The sequence below is a fragment of the Brachypodium distachyon genome, chromosome 3, assembly GCF_000005505.3.
Source record: "Brachypodium distachyon strain Bd21 chromosome 3, Brachypodium_distachyon_v3.0, whole genome shotgun sequence".
NCBI lineage: Eukaryota > Viridiplantae > Streptophyta > Magnoliopsida > Poales > Poaceae > Brachypodium > Brachypodium distachyon.
This window is the reverse complement of record NC_016133.3, coordinates 29,086,184-29,112,734: the sequence shown is the minus strand read 5'-3', so window position 1 is coordinate 29,112,734 and position 26,551 is coordinate 29,086,184. Positions and strand designations below refer to the sequence as shown.

The 26,551-nt window shown below is 47.6% G+C and overlaps 3 protein-coding genes across 3 annotated transcripts; all 3 read left to right on the top strand.

Moving 5' to 3' along the window:
* Nucleotides 1-3,727: 3,727 nt before the first annotated feature.
* Nucleotides 3,728-6,028, top strand: LOC100838304 (xyloglucan galactosyltransferase KATAMARI1 homolog). Its single transcript, XM_003571798.4, has one exon. The coding sequence runs from the start codon at nt 4,104-4,106 to the stop codon at nt 5,796-5,798; it is 1,695 nt and encodes a 564-aa protein (XP_003571846.2). The 5' UTR covers nt 3,728-4,103; the 3' UTR covers nt 5,799-6,028.
* Nucleotides 6,029-12,448: 6,420 nt separating this feature from the next.
* On the top strand, nt 12,449-14,153 carry LOC100838005 (xyloglucan galactosyltransferase KATAMARI1 homolog). Its single transcript, XM_010238302.2, has one exon. It carries the CDS (start codon nt 12,614-12,616, stop codon nt 14,069-14,071), a length of 1,458 nt encoding a protein of 485 aa, XP_010236604.1. The 5' UTR covers nt 12,449-12,613; the 3' UTR covers nt 14,072-14,153.
* Nucleotides 14,154-18,115: 3,962 nt separating this feature from the next.
* On the top strand, nt 18,116-19,896 carry LOC100837697 (xyloglucan galactosyltransferase KATAMARI1 homolog). The gene has a single exon (XM_003571796.4). It carries the CDS (start codon nt 18,254-18,256, stop codon nt 19,709-19,711), a length of 1,458 nt encoding a protein of 485 aa, XP_003571844.1. The 5' UTR covers nt 18,116-18,253; the 3' UTR covers nt 19,712-19,896.
* Nucleotides 19,897-26,551: the final 6,655 nt, after the last annotated feature.

The window sequence follows — 26,551 nt, the reverse complement described above, 5'->3', positions numbered from 1 at the left end:
CCCGAGCATTTCTCTCGAGTCGCACTTGCCCATCACGCTCGTATCGCACTCCCTGCTCTGTGTCGCACACAATGGCAGGCCAGCTACGGCGGCGGCGCTATGCCAGCGACGCGACAACGGCGGCTTTCTCGTTGCCGATCGAACGACGACAACGAGCGGCGTCCCCGCCGTAAAGTGCGCCCATGGCCCCATGCCCCGGCCGCCAGCCCGCGCCCAACGCCCATGCGCCCACCCGCGTCCCAAGCACGTGCGCAAGGGCTCCTTCCCGCAGGGATTTCGTTTTCTTGTCGAACGTCCCAGCCCCAGCTTCTCCCACGATCCAATGGGCAATGGCCAGCCGGCGCCAATTACAGCCTACAACTCCGATTCTCCAAAGCTAGTCATGCACATATTTTCGTGGGGAAACAACGCGCTTCGACCCTTGGATGCACAATATAAGATTTTCTCGTTGGGCACAAACTATTCCTACCAACTACTTGTACTACCCAGCTCAATAGCTCATGCTCTGCTCATCACGCCCGTCCGGACAAGAAAGAACTGAACTAATCACGGACCGGTAAAACATGCGGCGGATGGTAGTAGGAGTACTTCCGATGATGCGATTCTCGTAATCGCTTGCCTTTTCTTGACTTGAACGGAAACCTCAGCAATCAGAAAAATAAAAGTCAGCTGAAGCTTCTGAATCTTCTAATCTAATATTTAATTAAAATAACAGAAATTCTATGATGTACATTGTTTCAAAGTTATCATACGGCTGAGAATAGATGAAACCCAATTGACCAGGTAAAATCACGGCTTCACGCAGACACGATGGACAGGTAAAAGGGAAAAAAAAAACTTCCTCTTCCGGCTTCGCGCAGACGCGATAAAGATCAATTCTAATTCTAATCGGTTACCAAAAGAAAAGCAGCCCAGTTAGGATTCGTGAAGGAAAACAAAAACGGTCCGATCCCCGTTGCGTATTGTAGCCATGACGTCATTGATGATCTCAGCATGAAAATTAATTAGGTAACTGTTCTAAATACAACCAATAGTTATTTGCATGTCGCACAATTCTATGATAAAATGCAATGGTGTGAGTCCTTTGTAGGCCTGCAATTCTTCAACAGAAAACATTAGTGCAATACAACCAAAAAGAAGGTGGGGACAGATTAGGGCAATACTCATAAGATTAAAATACAAGATATACTATTAAAATTCATGTATTCGTGAATGTCAGGAAATAATGAAATATACACGAGGAGTCGAGAGGGGGGGCTACGAGTAGGCTAAATAATCTTCACCGTCAATCACTGGGTGTCCAGATTTAATGGCTCGGATCTAAAGATAAAAAAAATAATTATTAAATAATTGGATACAAGTCCAAACATATATAACCTTGAGTCCATGAATGCCATCTTAGGAAGAGGACCAACATAAAGTTTAAAGAGCGATAGAATCAAGTGTTGCTTTGCGATGAATAATCGACAGGTGTCGTATACATATCTAGGGGTAGGGGGCAGTTGGGATTTGGGGCGGGATGCGGGGGCACCGCCTGCACCCCCCAAGGCCGGGCCTGGTGGCGGGGCTAGCGTCGATCTGTGTAGCTGGTAGGGGTGCGGAGCAGCGGCAGCCATGGTTGCCCGCGGACCGGAGTCCGGGTGGCAAACGGAGTTGAGGATGGAGACAGTGGCCTGGAGCCCCTCCCGGTGACGGAATCAAAGATGGAGGTGAACGGCGTTCCTCCTGCCGGTCAACTTGATCGATAGGACGAGGAAGAGACCCAACGAAACATTTTCCACTCAGCAATGGCAAATAGGCCGTAATTTTGCACTGCTCCCTAGTTTGTCCGATCCGGGAATCGCCAAAATGCTCGCTTCGATTTTTGTACAACGAAGGAGGCCTGGCCCAGCTTCGTGGATGTAGCTTCCTGGAGTTGGCATGTTCGGCATTGCTCCACATTGAATTTCGGAGAAGCCGGAAGCTGGACTGTTTCCGAACGCTCCGTATTATCTCACTTCTAAATTAATCTCTAAACTCGTATAGTAAATTTAACTCAATACATGTTATATTAACAAGTCATTTGAATGGGATCCTAGTTGCATCCCTAATAATAAGCTGTTAGTTTACGTCACTAACATTTTGGTGGCACATGCTAATCTCGTCTGTCTAATCAATTTTAGGCGTTTTGTTGCTACACCTTAGACCAATAGAAAATTAATACATCTATCTATCTATCTATCTATCTATCTATCTATCTACTTTCTACATTTCACAATAAGTGTCGGGGATTTAGTATAAACTTGTACTAACTTTGTAGTAAATCCCTGACACTTAATATAGATCGAAGGGACTAGGGGGGGGGGGGGTGGGCATCCGAAATTTACATAAATAATCTTTGAAGCCAAATTCTCTAGTTGCGACATTTGCATCTTTATATTTCTCCAAATCTCCGGTGACGAAATATTAGAAGACCAAACCTGTATAACATGGACCAACCTTGTAGGTTTTACTGAGGCACATGAGCTGCCTGCTCCAACAGGCGAGGACTTAAGATCGCTGAGTGCGTGGTGGCCAAGGGACACACCCCTTGCAAGACAGGTTGTCAAACTGTTGAATCATAAACGAACCGATAAGGAAGATGACCAAACTCACGAATTACGAGAAGTGAAATTCACAAACTCCATGAAGTAGACCATGATAGCCACGCCGGAACGAGGATGTTGACGGGAGTCTTTTAATCCGCATGTTGTCGTCTCCACCGTTAGGCCGTCGTTGCAAAGGACACACAAAACTTTTCACAGAATGTACTAAGACTATGATCAGATGTTAATCCATGGTTTGCGTCACCTCCTGATGGCTAAAAGACTATCAGAGACAAGGGGAACGGCGATGAAAACGGTGGGTTTTTCTCCGGCGGCTAGAGTTACGCTAGGGCTTAATCGATCGATCTGGTGTGTGAATCAGGAGATGAGATCATGAGAATACTTCGTTTACAGGTGACCTCCACGACATCTGGGAGCGGGTACGCCAATTTTTTTTAGGGGAATGGTTCGCCACAGGGCTGGTAACAGGTAAAAGAACAACCCATTTCAACTAAACCAGCCCAACTCCAAGTTTCCAACCCAACCGAACCCATTTCCCAACTCGCCTACTTCTACGACACCAAACCTAATAAGCTCATTTGATATTCATACCATTTCTCAGCCCGCTTGAACCCATCTCCCGGATGAAAGCTTGGAAATACAACAAGCCCACTGTACAAATTGCTAGTAGTATCTCTCTTTTTTGTTTTTTTGACAATTCAAATTGCTGCTACTAGTATGTACTCTATATATCAAGTGAACATTATCGAAGAATCTATATCTTGGTTTCATTGGCCAAATTAATGCGTGGTCGTGCCGGTTACTGGTAACGCTGTGTCTGACTTGATCTATTTATTAAAGATGTCTGACATCATTTTTTTTCTGTTTCAAGAAAATACTGTGTCAGTCTGACTTGATTCATCTTAAGCTCGCGGCACAGCATCATTCAGCTTCTGGACCACATCCGTTCTATTCTAAACATAAACACGGATCACACGCATAACTAAGGTGTCTTAATACTTATTACAAAATTAGGACCGTGAGTCTGCGACGAAGATGATAAGAAGGTTCAGTCAGAGAAAGAATCTCAGCACTCACGTCCTAGTAGCTCTCTTGGATGCATGACTGGAGGAGTATCACCGGTCCCGATTCGCCAATCCGTTAGTTTAAATGGCGCGATCAACTTGTCTTGTCAGAGACTAATTTCCATCAGTACGGCCCCAAGCTGACTTCCGATTTAATTAACCCCGTGCACGTGCTTTGTGCTCCTTCAGTTAAAGCACTCTGGTTTGCTTCCCCAGTCTCAATTAGCGAGTAAACCATGATTTAATTAATACCCATGGGCAGAAGTGTGCTCAGATTAGCTCGAGATCCCCATCGTTTTCGTGCCACTGTCAGTGACTGACTGACTCACTGAGCTCCGAGCAGAGACACACAGCTGCTACTAGTAGCAGCTTCGCTTTGTCCGGCGAAAGGCTCTTCTTTTCATGCCGGCCCGCGCCTCGATCACGATCCAGCGTCCAAATTAAGCGGTACAGCATGATGAAGAGGCACCACGCGGCCGATTTGCCGGCGTCGTCGGGCGGCGAGATGCACGCGGGGACGGGCAAGGCAGCGTGCAAGCTTGACAAGGGCCGTAGCACTAGCAGCTGCCCCCGCCTCTGTTGCCTCCTCGTCCTGTGCACCACCGTCTCCATGCTGGTGATCCACTGCTACGACTACGGCCATGCCGATACCGGCGTCGAGCACGGCCGTTCGTCTTCGTCCTCGCCGCTGCACGGCATTCGCAAGATGTCCTCCATCTCGGCGAAGCCTGCCAATAACGGCGATCGGATCAGGGGAGACCTGTGCGCCGGGCGGTACGTGTACGTGCAGGAGCTGCCTCCCCACTTCAACTCGGACATGGCCCGGGACTGCGAGGCGCTGTCCGAGTGGACGGAGGCCGGCAAGTGCAAGCACACGGCCAACGGCGGCTTCGGCCCGCCGCAGCCGAGCAGCGGCGTCGAGGAGACGGTTCTCTTCCAGGGCCAGGAGACAGGCGGGTGGTACGACACCGAGGAGCACGCCCTGGACATCATCTTCCACGACCGGGTCAAACGGTACGAGTGCCTGACCGCCGACTCCTCCCTCGCCTCCGCCGTCTTCGTCCCGTTCTACGCCGGCCTCGACGTGGCGCGGCACCTCCCGGGGAAGGGACGCTACCACGTGGCCACGCGGGACGAGATGGCGCTGGCCATGGTGGAGTTCGTGACGGCGCGGCCCGAGTGGCGCGCCCTTGGGGGACGCGACCACTTCTTCGTGGCCGGCCGCGGCACGTGGGACTTCCGGCGGAGCCAGGACGATGGAGGCGGGTGGGGGAACAAGCTCTTCCTCCTGCCCGCCGTCCGGAACATGACGGCGCTCGTCGTGGAGGCCAGCCCGTGGCACCTCAACGACGCCGCCGTCCCGTACCCGACCGGCTTCCACCCGACCACCGACGAGCACGTCTTCCTCTGGCAGCACCGCCTGCGAGAACTCAAGCGCCAGTCCCTCTTCGCCTTCTTCGTCTCCGGCGCGCCCCAAGGCACCGAAGAGGACCCCAAGTCCGTATCAAGCCACCTCGTGAAGCAGTGCGCGGCGTCCTCCGCCTGCTCGCTGGTACGAGACGAAGACTCCTCCCCGGCAGCGGCGGGAATCATGAAGCTGTACCAGAGCTCGACGTTCTGCCTCCACCCGCGGGGCGGCGCCGGCGACGCGTACACGCGCAGGTCGATCTTCGACGCCATCCTCGCGGGCTGCATCCCGGTCTTCTTCCACCCGGGCACGGCGTACGTGCAGTACACGTGGCACCTGCCCAGGGACCACGCCCGTTACTCCGTGTACATCCCCGAGGAGGACGTGCTGCGTGCGGGCGCGGGGAACAACAACGCCAGCAGCAGCAGCAGCGTGGAGGAGACGCTGAGGAAGATCCCGCCGGACGCCGTCGAGAGGATGAGGGCGGCCGTCGTGGAGCTCATCCCGACGGTGATCTACGCGGACACGTCGTCCAGGCTCGAGGCATCGTCGGTGCCGGACGCGTTCGACGTGGCGGTCGAGGCCGTCATTAAGAAGGTGACCAAGTTGAGGAAAGACCTCGTCGAGGGCCGCGCGGAGGACGAGAAACTAGGCAAGTTTGGCTGGAAGTATCCATTGTTGGGAGAAGGGCACAAGGTTGAGGACCCCCATGAATGGGATTCATTGTTTGCATACAACTAAGTCTCCTACGTGGCTGTACTCGGAGTAGTATGTGTCTTTTGAAGATTTGTGCGGCAATTTTCGGATAATTTTCATTGTTTTTCTTTTTGAATTAGTTTGTGTACTCCAGCATCTTGTATGTCTTTCAAGTGGCTGAAACATCAAATATGATGTAGACACAGAAGCATCCACGCAATGTCTATCGAAAATCAGAGTCGTCGAGATTAACAAAGTTTCCCTACTTACCTGAAGCTTTCTTAGATTTCGGTCACATGTTGAATACTCCCTCCGTTCCTAAATGTCACTGTTTTAGTTAACAGCCAACCATCCGTGTAGCCTGAACATTTGTCAAGTTTTCAGTCGATTTCTTGCCTTCCGAGTTCCCACTGCATTTGAACGCTTGTTTCTTTTTGGAGCTATTGGGCTGCAATTTGTTTTAGTACCTGACCCGTTAGGATGCTTCTTCAGATTTCAGCCCGTTGGCATGGTAATAACGGGCCGATCAACGTCAACTTGAAAACCTCGATTAATTCATTTACCTGCCTCCTCTAAATTCCCTAAAAAAAAAACCTGCCTCCTCTAAAAAAAAAAAGACCTGCCAAGTTTCTAAAACCAATTTTTTTTTTGAGAGCAACGATCTGGCTTTATTGATTCATGAGACAAAGTACAAAAGATTGATACACGAACGGACACGAATAACGAAGTTATTTAACAAAACTAAAAGCTTCATTGTAGTCTCTTCAAGTAAACTTCTCTTGATCCACCATTTGCATCTTGATGCTTCTCCACGTATTCGTTGACAAAATTGCAAAATACCATGTTTGTAAAAGCTGAACCAACCTAGAGGTTTTGAAAAGTCGCTTGAGCCGCCCACCTCAAACGGTGAAAACCTAATATCATTGAACGCATCTTGGCCAGGTTATACCTCTTGCACGACAAGTTGTAAAACTGCTTCTCCCTCGATGAATCAACAAGGACCAAACACATGAAAAGACGTATCGAGAGAATCACTGTGACTCCATGACATAGGTTGCAATGCCTACACTCGGAGGAGGAAGGAGCCATGACAATAATCTTCTAGACGACGACGTCTCCTTCGCCAACACGCCACCAAGAAGAACACAAAAACCTAACAAAAGAAGGTATCAAACTGGATGCCAGACGTTGATCCATAGTTCCCCTCGTCTCTCAACGCCAGATCGGCCATGAGAGACGAGGGGAACCGCTGGAGATTTAAACTTCTTCGAAGATGGCGGCGACTGCTAGGGTTTCCTGTATCATGACCAATTATTTGGTTCGCCAAATTTTGATTTCTAAAACCAAACAGACCCTATGTTTCCCGCGAGAGTGTTTCCATGTGGGCTTTCCGGGCATGGAAAAGGCCAGGATCCCTCCATAGAATGGAGCAGCCAAAGCAGACCTAATGGGCCAAAGGAAGTTAGAATTGAATTGGGTCAATGGAATTGGATCACCATTTCATTTGTGTGTTGATTCTATAAATACCCCCATGAGGGCATATATCATTCACTCTCAACTTGAATAAATTCAAGGGGAGAGAGCTAGAGTGCTTCTTCTAAGGTTCGCTCTCGAGATCCGCTTTCAACTAAAAGTCGACCGGCCTCGAAGAAACCTTTTAAGGGACTTTAGTTTCGAGGCTCCATGCTAACTTTGGTTAGCGAGGCCTCGAAAGAGAAGGAATTGGTTAGAGTTCAGAGGGTATCCTAATCTCGATACTTGGAAAGACGCGTTCGGTCCAACTACGAGACGGCCCCGACGAATCTCTCGCTAAAGGTGTCTTGGGAAGATCCGTTCGGCCCAAGCACTTGGTTAACAACACTCTCAAAACTTTCCTAACATAGGACTAAGTCGTACCCACAGGGTCGACCGAACCTATACAAAATATATCTATGTGTCAACTTGTCCAAATGTACGTCGACCTTCGCTATAAGGCCGGCGTACACACCCTACTTTTATACGCACTTGTGCCATCGAGCATTGGCACCACTTACTCTAATTGTTGTCGAGAACAACAACACTACCCTATCAAGTCATTTTATGATCCACCAGGGTATCTAGGATTAGGATTGGTTGAGGAAGTCTCACGCTAATGCCGGATGGGTGCCTCAGCGATACACCAGGTGGATGTATTATGTACGGCCATGGGAAGAAAGCTTTGAACTCTGATTTATTTGGTCTCGTATACTAGTCATCGCGAGGACAATATATCAAAGTTAATGTGGGTAAAATGATGCAGTCTGGGCAGTGCTAAACTAAATCATGATCATGCCTGTCTCCTGGACTGGAGGCTACGGGAACCTATTGGTGGTTCTATCTCACAATACGAGTGATTAGTAGCTTTCTAAATTAACTTGGACTTTTTCTACAACAAATGTACATTTTGAAAAGGCGTGAGTTGATGTAGAACTTGTTGATTGAGGCTACATACTCAGGTGATTAGAGACATATAGTCATGGGTGTTGCATTCTGCTATTATTGCTTGCTGGGTACTTTGTACTCACTCTTGCTATTAAATCCCCTTTCTTAGAGCAAAGCATGCATGAGAATGCTAATGAGTCAAGAGAAAGACGCCATGGTGATGGTGACTTCTATCATGCTGATGGCAGAATGTTGATCCAGAAAGTTCCATGTATGAATGTGGAGGCACGTAGATATTATCCATCCCTTTTATTCAAAGTTATTCACAACAGAAGTGCAACAATCGTAATAAGACTAGTAGTGCTCCTTGTGAAGAGATGTAATATTTAGTCGGAACTATGAAACCTATTTCAAACTTGTAGCCCTGCATGGCATGGTATTGTAATAATGATGACCTTCTCTAGCTATTCTCTGCTGCAAATCTCTGAAGTGGCTTATTATTTAACAAAATCTGATTTTGGCAAGCAATAATCCACGGACCAGTGTCATTAACTAAACACTAAATGGCACGGGTCGTCACAGCTGTTTGCCCTTAATAAATTAAATTGATAACAGAAAAAGTACTTCTTCCGTCCTGAAATAAGTGACGTGGATTTATATTTGCCACAAATACCTAAAATAAATATTAGCTACTTAATATTCAAATTATTTCGACTAATATTTAAAGGTTAGGTTATTTAAATATTAATATATTGATTTTCTTTTACAGGATCTTTTTTAAGGTTGGTGAGGCCAACCGGGCTACCGACAGTTTGTGCAGTGGTGTAATAATCCTACTCACTGCTCACCGTATTTTTTCACTATATTGCTTCAGGAGTAGCTAAGTTTATTTCCCTAAGTGTGCATAGTCAGGTTTATATGGGTGATTTCTTATCGTCTTCCCAGACAGTTCCACTCGAAAGAAACACTTCTCTACAGTTACAAGGTTCTCATTCACACATCTTACGCGAGGCTTAATAGAGAACTACACGCAGAGTTTCGACCTATATGGTCCCTAGCATAAGCACCCACCTGTATAAACACGCTAACAAGACCGAGGGAAATACTAAACTACCCCATTTCTGATTTCACAATATAGCTTACATACGGTTTTCCCTTTTAGGAACCCCGCGTCACTTATTTCAGGACGGAGGGAGTATATTTTTCGTCCCTCAACTTTTTTTTGTATACTTTTCATCCTCTAATTGTTGAAACCGTACACCAATGCTCCCTCGTCTCATCCAAAGCGGTATTAGTGCCATCATATCATGGTTCTGAAACAAGAATTTTCATGTTAGCCTGTCAAGTTGACATCATTTATCGTTTTATACCTCGAGTCAATTTGTTTCCGCCAAAAGAAACAGAAATAATCTAATCTAGCGTGGTATTTCGAGACCATTTGCGTACTTTTCGACGAGACAAAAAATATACTTTTTTTTGGGAATGTCTAATGCTCAGTCGACTGAGAAATTTAATTTCTCAGTCGATGAGATCAATCCCGAGAGATTCTCGGTCAACCAAATCAATACCGAACAATTCTATTGCATGCAAGCGGTTATTGTGTTGGTACGTTGCTTGGATTTGGCCCCCAAAATCCAAAACTCATTCACGATGCGTATTCCGATTTAAACTAGGAAAATTACAGTGCGAATTTCATGATACTTGAAAAATTATAGCTGCAACTATTTTATAGTTCAAAAAATTACAATTTAAATTTTCATACAAATGGGAAAAGTATAGTTGCAATCATTGTGCAACTAAATTTTTTACAAAGTTACGGTTGAAAAACCTCATTCGGGGGGAAACTCACAGGTGCAACATAAAAGAAAAAAATTACAGTTGAAACCCCATGAAAAAAATTACAAGTGTGATTTTAAAGTTGCCGGAAAAATTATAGTCGAAACTATTTTCCAACCGGAAAATTTCCAATCGCAACATCCGCCCAACTCGAGAATTACAGCTGCAACCCGCATAGAATTATGGGCTTGCAACTAACCCTAACTAGTCACTCTAATATTTTCAAGGGAAACAAAAAAATGAAGCAAACGAAGAAAAAGGAACAAAAAAGTACATATTAGTGTTCCATATAGAAACAAGGGATAATGAAAAGAAAAGAATCAAAAGATAAAAAAAGAAGAAGCGAAGTATAAATAAGAAAGAGAAACATAAAACGAAAGGAAGAAAAAAGAAACGAAAGGAAGAAAAAAACTGAAAAAAATAGGAGTAGTGGGATTTGAACTTAGCACCTCCCAACGTCCAGACCAACCAAGCGCACTAGTGTTTGCCATTGCACCAGTCATCTCTACCTGTATACATGCAGCTGTTGCTCTATATGTATTCGGTCTATTTTGCATAAACGCCCGCACGAATCTCAGTGTATGATCCGACGGTCCAGGACATCGACTGAGAAATATCAATTTCTCAGGCGACTGAATAGTAGCAAATCCTTTTTTTTTCTATTGATAAGTACTGGACGCTACCTCCTGCCTAGCACTGAGTACGCAAGAGACAACATAGAATGTGCTAACATTAGAGCTGTTCTATGGTACCCTGGATTGAGTACAATCCGTCCATTGTCCACGATCCAACGGTCCATGTCACAGTATACTGTCTGAACCAAGCGAACGGTATATGTGCACCGCTGCGTCGGGTAAAGCAGTACAGAGGGTAGTTTTGGGACACCATAATTTTGTTAGCCCATGTCCACACGGGCCGAACGGCCCAGGCCTGAAACCTGCTGAGCTGTCGACGGCCATGAATGAGATGGCCGGAGGCAACTTCGGCAAGGGCTTTCCAGCAAGGTCGACGATGAATTCGGCCAGCGGTGATGGATTGCCGGCGAGATCCACAAGGGCTTGGGAAGACCGGGTGTGCTGTCGAGGTCCACGAGTGCTGGGGCCGCTGGCAAGGTGCTCGCCGTCGAGGTGCACGAATGCTAGGTCCGCCTACGAGTTCAACGACGGTTGCGGCCGGCGGCCAGGGCGACCAGCATACACATAGGGGATCGGTACACATAGGGGATCGGTCACCCCAAATGGGCTGAAGCCTGAAGCCCATCACGAATTCACGATTCAATTTACAATCTACAAAAAGGAAAAAAAAATTACTGTCAACTTTTTAAATGGAAACCTCAACAAATGAACGGTGGAGATTTATGTACTGCTCTTTCCTTGCAAGCAGTATAGGGGTACCGTAAAACTGGTCTAACATTAACGTGGCAGGCCACATGCTAGCAGTCCTGCTTATGGGACATGCTGCTCATTGGCCACAACAACGTTACTTCCTTTGGCTCGACTTGTTTCTTTTAAGGGATTTTTTTAAGCCAGCGGGAGCTCATCGGCAATGTCACCGGAAGGAGCTCGGTGGCGGCAGTCGCCGCGAGGAGCTCACCGGCGGCAGTCGATAGCAACTCGCAATGAAATGTTGTATTCATGCTAGAGTTGAAACATTTAAGCTCATGAGATGTATTAAAACTAATGCAAAGCTTCTACGGTTTGAGCCCGGGACGCTTTAGGCCTTGTTCGTTTGAATCCAGTCTCTAATCTAAGGATGAATGGAAGAGATTAGGAGAGATTGTAGTTCAATTTTCCTCTCAGTTCTCCCGATCCCCCCGAATACATCTGGATTCTAGATTTCATGTCAGCCGAAAGAGGCATTACTCGTCGGAAACCCACTTAGGCTTCATAATAACTCTTCGAATTCTAAAATTGAATTCCGAAACAGCCAAACAACCTTTGATTGGAATCATAATGATTCCTCTTCCTCAGTTCTAAGCCCAACTCTTACATCCAAACGGGGTGCAAGTGAATCTAGAGTACAGAGCACGTAGAGTGGAAATTTAAATCAACTACTGGTTTCTGCACTGAAATTTAAATCAACTACGTGCCAGAAACAGTAGATCTTATACAAATCCATATTACTTATTCCGAACGGAGGGTGTATCACAGTTATACAATTGCTCCTGCCTATGTTTGCTTCCCCCTTCAATCGTGGCTCCGCCTCTGGACCGAACACGGGAACATGTTGTGTCGGTCAAGATTATTCACGGGATTTGAATTCTAACGACGTGCCGCCCATTTTACCGTCGCAGAGCTAGATGGAGCATATAAGCTAGAGCACTTCGCGCTGACATGCAGAGTTAGTTATTCACCTATTCTGCGGGTGGCCTGACAAGGTTTAGTATTCAATCAAGCAAACGGCGAAGACGACGTGCGACTCAACAACGTTATGCAAAAAAAAAAAAAAAGTTGTGTAATGCCGCCCCAAAGTCAGCCAGATCCAGTCTCCAGAGCGCTCCACTTGGAGACGCCCCGTGCGTCGATCAGTACCACTAAACGCCAACTACGCACAGAGCACCCGCGGCTGTGATCGAATTAAGCACTAGCTAGCGCGAGGACATTACCCGCGCGCCAAGGTGATCGATGGAGAAGTCCGGCGCCATTCGCCGGCCGCGGTTCCTCCTCCTCGTCGCCGCGGCGTTCTGGGTCTGGATACTCTACTTCCGCACGTCCCTGGTGCTTACAGGCGTGGCAATGGAGCACGCGGTGTCGTCTGCACCGGGCTACGGCTACCAGAGCCCCGGTGGCGACGACGACGTTCCCTGCCGGGGACGTTACGTGTATATGCACGAGCTCCCGCCGCGGTTCAACGCCGAAATGCTCCGTGGCTGCGGCAACACGGATGGACGCTGGCCCGACATGTGCGAGCAGCTGAGCAACGCCGGCCTCGGGCAGCCGCTGGGCGCCGCCACCGAGAGCCAGAAGAAGGGGGATGATGTCGGGCTCACGGCCGCGGGCGGCTGGTACGCCACCCACCAGTTCGCGCTGGACGCCATCTTCCACGGCCGCATGCGGCGGCACAGGTGCCTCACCAACGACTCCTCCAAGGCGGCCGCCGTGTTCGTCCCGTTCTACGCCGGCTTCGACTTCGTGCGGCACCACTGGGGCTACGACGACGCGGCGCGGGACGCCGCGTCCAGGGACCTGGCGCGCTGGCTCGTGCGCAGGCCCGAGTGGCGCAGGGCGGGCGGCCGCGACCATTTCCTCGTGGCCGGGCGGACGGCGTGGGACTTCCGGCGCGACACCAACCTCAACACGAACTGGGGCACCAACCTCCTGCTCCTCGAGGCCGCCAAGAACATGACCGTCCTCGTTGTCGAGTCGTCCGCTCCCGGCCACGGCAACGACATCGCGGTGCCTTACCCGACCTACTTCCACCCGCGGGCAGACGCCGACGTCCTGGACTGGCAGCACAAGTTAAGGAACGCCGACCGCCCCTGGCTCATGTCCTTCGTCGGCGCGCCGCGGCCGGGCGACCAGCGGTCTATCCGGTCGCAGATCATCGCCCAGTGCGGCGCCGCGTCATCCGCGTGCCAGCAGCTGGGCTGCGCCTTCGGGGCCAGCCAGTGCCATACCCCTGCCGCCATCATGCGGCTGTTCGAGAGTTCCGTTTTCTGCCTCCAGCCGCCGGGGGACTCGTACACGCGGCGGTCGGCGTTCGACGCCATGGTCGCCGGGTGCGTGCCGGTGTTCTTCCACCCGGCGTCCGCGTACCTCCAGTACACGTGGCACCTGCCGAGAGACCACACCCGGTACTCGGTGTACATACCTGAGGACGAGGTACGCGCGGGGACTGTGAGCATCGAGGAGACGCTCAAGAGGATTCCACCGGCGGCCGTGCGGAGGATGCAGGAGGAGGTCGTCAGGCTCGTGCCTAGGCTGGTGTACGCCGACCCGAGGTACACGATGGAGACGGTGAAGGACGCCTTCGACGTCGCCGTGGATGCTGTCGTCGACAAGGTGGCGGAGGAACGCACAGGCCAATCGGAGGGCGGTGAAATCCGCTGGTCTAGCTGGGTACACAAGATTTGGTCGAATTAATGGGTTTGGCGTGAAGTGAATTTTGTTTTTTGACGGAAGTGAAGTGAAATTTTATGGTACGGGATTTTGACACTTTTGCGTAGATTATTCGTAGCATCTGTGTCCGTTACTGAACCCAAGAAGTTTTAGTTGTCTCGGGTATGCCATTTGACGGAGGCATTGCTCTCGGGCGGCATCCTCACGAAATCACCGCCGACGTCGTCTGCGGTGATCGGCCGCAGCGTCTTCGAGGAGCGAAGAACTTGTCTCTGAGAGACAGAACATGTATGGTCTTTTGAGGGAAATCGAAAAGATCATAAGTTTTTTTTGTCAAAGAAGGAGATCGAGCGCTCGTCCCTGCGTTACTGTGGACCTACGTGGCTACGTGAAAATTGTTTCAGCACGAGTGTTTTTTTTTTGAAATTTTCCACACTTGAGGGGACTTCCCGTAGCTGCCACGTGTTCAATTTGAACTAAATTGGACTACTTTGCACACCATTTCAAGTTTTAGGACTAGCCGACTCCAATCCACGAGTAGTTGTACTAAAATGCTTCGACCTGTCGAGTAGTTGGACTTGGACCTCAAGTGTTTTTCTTGAATACGGACCTCGGATGTTATTACCTCTGTATCAAATGTACAAAGCTAAAATTGGCATTTTATGATACTACAACCTGAACCGAAAGAATCAAGCACTCCTCCGAACTGTGAAATAAAAGAGGTAATTGCACCGCTAGTCCCAAAACTTGAGTGGTGGGAGCATTTTAGCCACACAACTTGAAAAATGAGTAAAGCTGGTCCCTAAACTTGATTAGGGGTGCACATTAATCCGGATTAGTCCGAATTGGACACGTGGCGTGCTCGGGAGGGTTCCAGCTGGTTGACCGGCATTTTTCTGAAAAAGTCCCTCGTGATTAGACATTTCACGGCTCGGGAAACCGGTTCTGATCAATGTGATTTTTGCAAAAAAAAACCGAAAACCTAGGTCTTTTCATTTCCACCCACCCACCATCGAACAGAGCGTTTCATCTTCCTTCTTCCGCCCGTACCGGAGCCGCGGCTTGGGCCGCATCGATGTCGTCGGCGTTGATCGGCCGAGTACGGTACGTTCTTCGATTTCATGCCCTGTCTCTGTCTATTGGGGTGGTTTAGGTGGGGTTTGTGATAGGGTTTTCGGCTTTGATGATCTTGGGTAAGCCGCTGCATATAATGTCTCAGATTAGATGCTGTGCCGATTTGATGGTTGATTTAGCCCATATGTTCGGTAGATTATGGCGTGTAAGACATGTTGCTTCCGTAATGTTTAGATTTCAGATGTTTTTGTGAAAATTGAACTGCTGCTCTGTAATTTGTTAATGTAGATCAATTTGGTGACATTTTCTGCTGTATTGTTGAGCATGATGGAATATTCTGTGAGATTAGGTCGACACTAACATATGAGCACCCTCAATTTGCATTCATCGACAACTGCAACAGAGAAACATGGTCTTTGCTTTGGATTGAGGAAATTTTGACGCAGCTAGGGTATGAAATGGATGGCACACTTCATGTGTATTGGTGCAGGCCTGGGATGGATATTCATGAAGAGAGAGCAATGCAATGCATTGAATCAGATTGTGATATTGTGGACATGATTAATGCAACTGAGCATGAGAAGTCACTTAACCTCTTGATTGATGACAGGAATTTCATAAAGAGATTCAGAGATGATGTGATTTATAGTGGAGGAGGACCAGAGTTGCCTGCTGTTATGATCCCACAGGATAACCCTAGGAAAGACCAATGTGGTGGACAAGAGACTCATCATGCTACTGAAGACCAATGTGGTGATCAAGAGTCTCATAATGCTGCTGAAGAACCTCAGAATTTGGTAAATAGATTCAGAGATGATGTGATTTATAGTGGAGGAGGACCAGAGTTGCCTGCTGTTATGATCCCACAGGATAACCCTAGGAAAGAGCAATGTGGTGAACAAGAGACTCATCGTGCTGCTGAAGAACCTCAGAATTTGGTTGAAGAAGCTCACAAGTCAGTTGAGGTGCCAGGAGATGATCAGTTAGTAGAAGAAGAAGATGATGAGCAACTAAATCCTAGTTTGATTCAACCTTTTCTGACAGTGATTTTGATGCTATGAGTGGAGATGATGACTTGTTTACTGACAATGTTGACAAAGAGATCAATGATCACAATGAGAAAGATGAGAAAATTGAGATAGAAGATGATGCAGCATTAGATGACATGGATTTCAGCAAAGAAATGGAGGAGAGCTTAAAGTACAAATTCAAAGCTTTCAATCCAGAAGTAAGCCTCACCGGTCATCTTGGCCCAACCGCCGCCACCCGCTGTACTCCACCTGTTGTTGTCGCCGCCGCCTCCCAATCCTCCTCCGTCTCCGCCTCGATCGTGGCCGCCACTCATCTGCCGCGAATCATGCCGCTCGGGTGCACGCATCAAGTGCTTGGTCTCTCGCCCAAGCTCAGTCCTCCGTCTCTCGCACAAGCTCGGCACGCCGGCGATTCTAGGGTTACGACAGAGTCGGGCGGAAGAGGAAAGGGTGTGGAACAAGTTTTTTTTTTAAAAGAAAAGACTCTTTTCTGATGTCCCTGATAGCTGGATCGAGGAGTAAGATGCAATCTTCTCAGGGGGTTATTGCGAAAACTCATAACCGGGTAAAACAACCACGTGGCACCGTATGATTGGCCTGAACCTCTAACCAATCCGCATATCAAGTTTAGGGACTAGATTTGCTCATTTTTCAAGTTGTGTGACTAAAATGCTCCCACCACTCTAGTTCTAGGACTAGTGGTGCAATTACCTCGAAATAAAACAACACTCCTTTGAACTAAGAAATAAAACAAGCAGATATTTTATAGTCAAATATACACCAAAAGAGTACCTACCACGTGGGATTACTCAAATTAATGTGGCACCACGATAGTAGATAGGCATAATACCGAACCGAGAGCTAACACCAAAACTTCATTCTGTTGTCAGTAGACATCGCTAGCCAAATAAAAGTTATCATGTTTCCTTTTTTCCTTCAAGCCATGAATGAGAAAGCTCTAATGCTAATTAGCAGAGCTGTAACTTATTTTCAAACTATCTTGTGATTCAGCCCCTCGTGATTAAACTATATCAACTGCCAATGCAAAATTCAAGAACATGAATAGGACAAGACTATACAATATACCCAGTTACCTAGGTGTATGTAGAGATAACTGAAGATTGAAGAAGTAGTTCATTGCTGTTACACTTAGATGAGGACTGAATCATCATGTAACTGTAAGAGGTGGGAGCAATTTAATTAGTCTAAATTCTTGAAAATTGGGATGAACTAGTTCTAAAAGTTGAGAGGTGGGAGCAATTTAATTAGTCTAAATTCTTGAAAATTAGGGTGGACTAGTCCTAAAAGTTGAGAGGTGAGAGCAAAAAAAGTCCAATCTAATCCGAATGGAGACATGGCTTTATCTCGATCGTCCGTTTGACGAACTTGTACTTTTAGCAAAAAGGCCCCCGAATATAAGCCATTAACAGGAAGGTCCAGACCACACAACAAAGATAGTTTTTCAAAAAAAAGAACCATCCGGCACATTTCTCTTCTCTTTCCTTGCTAACTGTTTCGCCTCTCCTGACTCTTTGTTGCCGCCTTGACGATGACGGCACGGGCGATCAGGCGTCTCCTCGTCGGCTGCGAGACACGACGTTGCCGCCGGAGCCGCGCCTCCGGTACTGGGACGCTGGGTCGCCACAGTACAGTAAGATAGCTCGCTCGACCGCCAAACCTGCTGCCGCCTCCTCTAACCCATTCGGGACCAAGATTCCCCCTCATGAACTGCCCCTCAACCGGCGCTAATGCGGCACCCGCCCTTGCAGAAGCTACCGATCGGTGGCCGGCCAAATTCTATGTTTAATAATGGATCATGGCATGTTTATTCTGCTCGAATGTATAGTCGTCTTACGACTTTCAAGAGAGGCTTTAATGATCGATCTGCGCAATACTTGCTGACAAGATCAGTCCCCTAATGAAGTCAACTTGAAAGCAAAACGATTAATAGAAGCTCGATGTGGAAAGTCAGCCAGCTCGAGAGACCTCCACTTGTAGACGCCCCGTACGTACGTCGATCAGTACCAGACGCCACCTTACACAAATAGCACGCGCAGCAGTGATCGACGCACCATCGTGCCATTCCCCGCCAAGGTGATCGATGGAGAAGTCCGGCGCCGTTCCCCGGTGGCGGTTCCTCCTCCTCGTCGCCGCGGCGTTCTGGGTCTGCATACTCTATTTCCGCATGTCCCTGGTGCTCACAGGCGTGGCAGTGGAGCACACGGTGTCGTATGCACCGGGCTACGACAACCGGCGCGGTGGCGACGACGCCGATCCATGCCGGGGACGTTATGTGTACATGCACGAGCTCCCGCCGCGGTTCAACGCCGAAATCCTCCGTGGCTGCGGCAGCACGGATGGCCGCTGGCCCGACATGTGCGAGCAGCTGAGCAACGCCGGCCTCGGGCAGCCGCTGGGCGACGAGATCGGCGCCGGCCAGACGAAGGGGGATTATGTCGGGCTCACGGCCGCGGGCGGCTGGTACGCCACCCACCAGTTCGCGCTGGACGCCATCTTCCACGGCCGCATGCGGCGGCACAGGTGCCTCACCAACGACTCCTCCAAGGCGGCCGCCGTGTTCGTCCCGTTCTACGCCGGTTTCGACTTCGTGCGGCACCACTGGGGCTACGACGACGCGACGCGGGACGCCGCGTCCAGGGACCTGGCGCGCTGGCTCGTGCGCAGGCCTGAGTGGCGCAGGGCAGGCGGCCGCGACCATTTCCTCGTGGCCGGGCGGACGGCGTGGGACTTCCGGCGCGACACCAACCTCAACTCCAACTGGGGCACTAACCTCCTCCTCCTCGAGGCCACCAAGAACATGACCGTCCTCGTTGTCGAGTCGTCCGCTCCCGGCCACGGCAACGACGCGGCGGTGCCTTACCCGACCTACTTCCACCCGCGGGCAGCAGCTGACGTCCTGGACTGGCAGAACAGGATCAGGAACGCCGACCGGCCCTGGCTGATGTCCTTCGTTGGCGCCCCGCGGCCGGGGGACCCTCGGTCCATCCGGTCGCAGATCATCGCCCAGTGCGGCGCCGCGTCATCCGCGTGCCAGCAGCTGGGCTGCGCCTTCGGGGCCAGCCAGTGCCATACCCCTGCCGCCATCATGCGGCTGTTCGAGAGTTCCGTTTTCTGCCTCCAGCCGCCGGGGGACTCGTACACGCGGCGGTCGGCGTTCGATGCCATGGTTGCCGGGTGCGTGCCGGTGTTCTTCCACCCGGCGTCCGCGTACCTCCAGTACACGTGGCACCTGCCGAGAGATCACGCCCGATACTCGGTGTACATACCGGAGGACGACGTGCGCGCGGGGACCGTGAGCATCGAGGAGACGCTCAAGAGGATACCGCCGGCGGCCGTGCGGAGGATGCAGGAGGAGGTCGTCAGGCTCGTGCCTAGGCTGGTGTACGCCGACCCGAGGTACACGATGGAGACGGTGAAGGACGCCTTCGACGTCGCCGTGGATGCTGTCGTCGACAAGGTGGCGGAGACACGCACGGGCGAATCGGAGGGCGGTGAAGTCCGCTGGTCGAGCTGGCTGCACAAGATTTGGTCGAATTAACGGGTCTGGCCGGCGTGAAGTGAAATTTTGTGGTACGGGCTTTTGGCACTTCTGCGCAGATTGTTTCTAAACCCAAACCCAAGAAGTCTTAGCTTTGTCTATCCCCCCGCATAATCTCAGGTTTGTTTACGGGAAAATGTCCTAATATTTAAGATATCAAATAAATAAACTTCGGCTGAGGGGACTGTTGTTGATGATGACGACGCTACGGTGGACACGCTCGGGGTGTGCTGTGGCATGCCTCATGGAAGATGGTTCGGTGTTCAGCAATTTTTTGACGGGCATTAAGTAGAGGGAAAGAGTATTTACAAAATACAAGGGAAAACACCACACAAAAGAAAAAGGATCCGAAGTTACAACATGTAACTCGGCTGGACAAAAATTAGGCTACGTGGTAAAAACCCTGCGGAAACTATCCGTCTCATCCCGGATTAGGCCCTAAAGAACAACATATATGGCTCGAAGTCTCAAACAAAGAAACTTTGACATAACCGAAGATCTGTTTCGGTTACATGAAAGTTCAGAAACACTTCATACAAAAATATATAATAAAATAGATATAAGTGCGTAACGACGCATGTTTTAGATTATTTATCACTAATTCGGTTATTCGGTTAACCGAGATTAATAACCGAAATCGCCGAATTAAATTCGGTTAATCAGGCTTAGCCACCGAAATTATTATCGGTTAATTTAGTTGGTTAATTTGGGTTCGGTTTTTGGTTCGCTTTGGATGGTCCTGGTCCTACTGGAATCTCATGTCTCCGATGGCTTTGCGGGGGTGGAACTGGCCTTTGTCGGTGCAGATTCTTTAGATAACTTTAGTATTCGCGTACTTGCGTTCCTTGGAAGTAACGAATGTGCAAGTACTGACGTGTACTAGAGTTTCAGTTAAAAAAACTAAACTATATTGACTCTAGTTTCAGAATTTGGAACTACCGAACATTCTAGTCTCCGTAAACGTTGTTCGTACGTGGCTTATCTTTACTCTTATAAAAAAGTTAATTGGTGGCGGTGGTCCGTCACCTCCTGCAAAGAAATAACCTCATATTGTGAAAAAAACAACTGCCAATCTCTTTCTAATGCAAACATGCAAAAGATTGACATGCGAATAATGTTTGTCAATAAGATTGGAATAAGATGGACAGTGCCGCTAACATGTAATAGTGATTTTAATTAATTTAACGAGTAGTCTAATTTTTCATCCATAGCAACGTATGGGTATTTAGCTAGTTGCATGGGTATTTAGCTAGTTGCAGACAAAAAACTGATTAAAATGTTTTATGAGTCTGTCGGGTGTCACTGACATTAAAATGTTCATCAGACTCGTATGCATTTATATGAAGCAGTACCTTAGATTTTCGTTCTGCTTGAGGATGAGTTCCAAAAGGGTACTTGCTGCTTGAGGATGGAGGATGGTTCGTCCCCATTGTACTGCAAATCTTATTGAGAGGAAATTGCAGAAACAGTTCATCATTGGTCTAGTTCATTGCACATCATTGCGCATCATTGCGCAAAACACTCACTATTCGTATTTTTAGCGCAGAACACATACTATTCGTCTAGTTCATTGCACATAAGTCCTAACCGAATTTCAGCGTGTTAACGACGTTTCTGATAGTGGACGCCGGCAAGGCACCAGCGAGAAGGCCCTGGCCGCGCTCAATGGCATCCTGTGCGCCGACGCCGGGCTCAAGTTCACGCGCGCGCACGCAGGTCGTGTCGATGCTGGTGAAGAAGATGTTCCGCGTGTCCTACATGGCAACGAAGTTCATTGTCTACGTGCTTTGACGCCTCTGCCACGCCGGCGCCAACCACGTCTACAAAACCGACCCGATCCATGTTGGTAAGCCTAGGCTGCCATGTTGGCAGAAATGTCGTTAAAGCGCTGAAACTCGGGTTAGGACTTATGTGCAACGGATTAGACGGTAATAGGTTTTTGCGCAAAAAGACGAATAGTGAGTGTTTTGCGCAAGAACCCTCTCAATGATAGGCGGTTTCTGCAATTTCCTCGATCTATTGCACACAACATGAACATTGCGATATAATTTTTTTTGTATGAACTTGTTCCAAAGAATTTCTTGCTATGGTCTCGCAGCAATGTATGGGTTGAAAGAGCAGATATGGCTCATCTGCTTATCAATGCGCATTTTCTTTAGGAGTGCCTTTTGTTTTTTTGAAAGATGGAAATATATTAATCAACCGCCACAGTTATTACACTCCAACTCAAGAATTCGCCCCACGTAGGGGGAATAGCACCACCTAAGACCTAACACCTCGCCTCTAGAATTCGCCCCACGCAGGAGTGCTTTTTATTGTAACTGAGCATTTTATCATATATTTTTTTTCTTAAAAGTCGCCTTCAGCGGGGATGGCTCAGGATGATATCTAATGGCAACATAGTGTTTGCTTGCCAAAACGTGACCGAATGTGATGAACTGTTCCAGATTTAAACACGATTCTTGTACTTGGTTCCTAGAATATATGGAAGTGGAATGGAACTATAGGGTTCCTTAAAAAGGAATATTCTCCCAAAACGACTAACCATCTCATTTTTCAAAAAAGTAGGTATCACTTGTTCTATGTGGAACCAATGGTTCGTTGTTCAAGTTTCTAGAATATGAAGTAAAACGGTTCCAATCCATTCCATCCCTATAAGAATGGATCTATTATATTCCATTCCACTTTGCTCTACAACCAAACAATACGCCATTATTATAGCGAGTTTTTTTATAGAGCCGGACAAAAGGTGTGGCAAAAAACAGATTTGGGTCATACTAGACCATGGTAGCGCGCGTTGCCGCGCTGTCCCCTTGGTTAAGAATAGTTGAGAAAGATAAGTTTGGATGTAATAAAAGTTGAAGCGATCGATAAAGCACTTGAAATGAGAATAATTTTTTTTTTTGGATCAATACTCCCTCTATCCCATATTAAGTGATTCAAATTTGTTTAAATATGGACATATCTATATACTAAAATAGTTTTAGATACATGCAACATCACAACACTTAATATGGGACGGAGGAAGTATATAGGCGACTATACATGACTTTGAAAGTAGCATAGGGACCATGAAAATACCTACGGAGTATTTATCTTGTTTGGCATGGAAATTAAGGTAAAGAAAGGAAGCATTGCATTCTTTTGGCAGACATATAGTGTTCCCATGGTAGATGAGCTCAAGTATTGGATGAGCAGTCTATTTTTTGTTGTGATGCGACAAAACAATGTTAAAAATAAGAACCAACAGAAGCCAATAATGTGATGCGACAAAACAATGTTAAAATAAGAACCAAATTATATTGTTTTGTTCAGCATAAGTATATTGACATCAAATTAAAACGGTTTCGCTTCTCCTTCGTGTATCATGGACCATATTTCACTGTCAAGTAACTTCAGATTTCTAACTCTGATCTACAAAATACTGTATCATAAGCACATCATATGCAATATGTGTGCAACTAAACCGCTGCAATGGCATTCCAGTGTCAATTTGATTCCTTACATATTTCTTTTCGGAGCTATTTTAATCTTCTCGGCACTTTGTTCAACTTCACTTGCATATGGAATAGATCGTGCAATCAATACTTCAATTAGAAATGGGTGACCACTGACCAGATCCAAGTTAAGCATCCGTACCTGTGGATATGAGACATTCAGCATAGCGAATACCAACAAATGCAGTTCCAATTCGGTCAAAAACAAATGCAGTTCCAAACTACAACATTTTACATTGATATCTTCTCTTCCAAAAGCATGAAACTTGAAGCCATCACATCTGCAGATGGTACGTACATCTCCAATAATGTCCTACAAAAGGGTGTAGCAGTTTTCAACTGTCTCTCTTCTTGAGTTGGTACTTGACTCTTGAGACAGAGATAGGGAGGCAGTGTGTTTTACCTCAACTGATGCTCCCCTCTTCATCATCAATTATCCACCTTGACTGACTTACATTTCATGAAAGTTGACAATGGGGAATAGTATCATGAGGGATTCATAACCTGTTTGTAGTATCAACTGAAGAGCAAACATAGACGTAGTATGCATAGAGAAGCACTTACCAAGTGACATAAAATTGATATATGGTGCAATAGTACATTATTATATTTTTTTAAAGAAATATACTTGATTTTTGAACCACCTTTAATAAGGTTGGACAATGACTCACATAATTACATAATTCTTGACGGAAGTAATTCTACGAAGAAGCAGTGATTAACAAAAAAAATTCATAAGTTTGCTATTAGGAAAATTATTCCTTACTGATCGACAACAGAGAGGTGCATTCTCTGCAACTGACAATTCTCATAAGCATACCTTCAACTATCTTCCACCAATAAGTATGGACAATCTTAGGCAGGATATCACAAGATGGCAAAGTTTTAACACCTGAAGGGGAATCAGGTCGACCTGAAAATCAGTAAAAATACATGGCCAATATCTTGGGTAAATGGATCTTATAAGTAGAAAATTGGCACCTTTTAAGGAGGGAGCAGAAAATAAACTACAAAACTCAATATGTGTTTATCATCGTCTGTTTCACTCAAGGTTTTGTGAGTGAATGAATCTGTTTCACTCAACATGTGCTTATCATCGTCCGCTGAATTTCTTCTAGAATCAGTCCACTCTTGATCTTGAATACACTCAAGGGTTTGGTGAGTGAATGAATCTATTTCACTCAATATATGTTTATCATCGCCTGTTGAATTTCTTCTAAGATCAGTCCCTTCTCTTGATTCTGCTAAAACATCATGTAAATCAGAATATGAATGAAAAGTAGATGCATACAAAAGGATGATTAAATTAGTTTGTTAAAAAAATGGCCACTCTTCAAGAAGTTCACTCAGTTTTTGCGGCAATGCCTTATCTGCTTTTCTTTTACGATTACGGTCATTTGGCAATAAACTTTTGAGCTTCTGTCTATGCTTGGAGAGAACACCTCTGCCGCCTGCCTTGCCATCGCCTGAAGAGGGAATCACAGCCGTCTGTACAGTCTCCGCTGTGGTAATATCGAAGCAAGACATAAAGCTAATTCCCTGCAATCAACCAAACCAGCTGGAACCCTCCCCCAACGACCCCTGTGGGAACACAGCAGCAAAGCAGGTGAATTAGCATGTTCCAGAAGAAAAATAACATCAAAGCTGGATTGTATTTATCAATACATGACAAAACAAAACCTCTTGCATCAGAGAGTAATTTTCCTGCCTAAACATGATGTATAACTTGTATGAAAATCTGAAAGATATAAGCATACAAATGGATACCGTACTAAGACAAAATTAAGCTGACATCCATAGAAAAAAAAAATCCTACCTAGGCAACAATCATGGCTGCCGGCAGGGAAGTGGAAAGGCAGGGATTAGCAAAGATGGAAAAGAAGTATAAATAGACGGGAGACCAAAAAATCGTAGGCAACTGGAGGTCGAGGGGTACCAATACTATAGCATTGAAAACCATCTTACTATAGCATTGAAAACCATCTTGAAGGCGATAGTTTCTGTACGGGAGTGCCTGCTCACCTCTTGCGGCGTCGCGGTGCGCCTATCCGTCTCCGTGACAGCATCGCATGAGGGTTGGGGTTGGGCCGTTGGGGACTGGGGCACCGAGGCCGCCGGGCTGCGTCGGCCGCGTGCCGGTGCCCAAAGATTTGGGCATAACGGGAGGAGAAGCGAAGGAGGGACCGAGGAGCCAGGCGACGCGAGAAATGGGCCGTTTACTGGCCCAGTTAACCAGCGGCAATCGATTTTCCTGGCGGAGCAGCGTCCAGCCCAACCGGAGAAGCCCAGCCGCGAGGCCCAAGTGCGTTTGGACGGCCGGAGATGGCAAAACGAACCGATCGGACGGCTGAGAGGGGTGATGGCCTGAGAACGCTCAGAGTCCGTCCCATTTTGTTGTCTCTAATTGGCTCGATATCAACAATGATCTTAAGTTTTTTCTTCATCATAGCAACACACGGACATACATGTATTTAGCAAGTATTTTCTCAAATTTAAAGTTATTATGTATTCTAGTTTTTCTTCAAGTCATTTTTCAAAAAAATTGAACAAATTCTAAAAAATACTCCCTCCGTCCCAATTTAAACATCGTCTTAGGTTTTATTTTTTTCCCAAATTAAGTGTCGTCTTAGCGTTGGCGAAGATTTGGTTCACCACATGCTGGAGTAGTAATTAATTGTGTCGTAGCACGGGGCTCAGACACCGGGGATGCATGAGCACCCTCTTTTAGGTTCGGCAGTGGGCGACGGGGATCGCTCCGGCGATCGCCGGCGGGGCCGATGTAAAGCGTAGGGACACGATGAACACGAGAACGCTTTTACCCAGGTTCGGGCCACCCTGAGGTGTAAAACCCTACGTCCTGCTTCTGAGTTTGTTATTAGCCAGTGAACTAGGGTTTACAGGTTGCCGGGGGGAGTCCCCGGGTGCTCTCTCTTTCTGGCTAAGTGCTACTTGCCACTTCTGGCTATTACTAGTAGTGAACTGAAGACCCGATTCTACAACCGAACCGGACCCAACCCTTTGACCGTTGGCGGGGGTCCTCCTTTTATACCGAAGGGGATACCACAGGTGCCTCAGTGCATGGGTGACAAATGGCAAACAAAGAGCTAGGGCAGCTCGGCCTCGCTGCGCTGGCTTGCATGCAAGTTGGGTAGCCCGGCAACTAGGGCTCTAGGTGCCTAAAATCTACACCAGGCCAGTCACTGTAGGCTGACTGGACGGGGAATCTTCTTTCTGTCAGGGCATTTAATGCTTGAGTGTGCTTCACTCCTTGTCCTGACGAATCCTGCGCACGGGAAGCCCGCCGTGTGGCCACGTGGCGTAGCTGTCCTGCCCACTTGGTCCC

Bases quoted from the DNA above. Each gene is read 5' to 3' on its own strand.
- LOC100838304 (XM_003571798.4), top strand. From the start codon at position 4,104: ATGATGAAGAGGCACCACGCGGCCGATTTGCCGGCGTCGTCGGGCGGC.
- LOC100837697 (XM_003571796.4), top strand. From the start codon at position 18,254: ATGGAGAAGTCCGGCGCCGTTCCCCGGTGGCGGTTCCTCCTCCTCGTC.
- LOC100838005 (XM_010238302.2), top strand. From the start codon at position 12,614: ATGGAGAAGTCCGGCGCCATTCGCCGGCCGCGGTTCCTCCTCCTCGTC.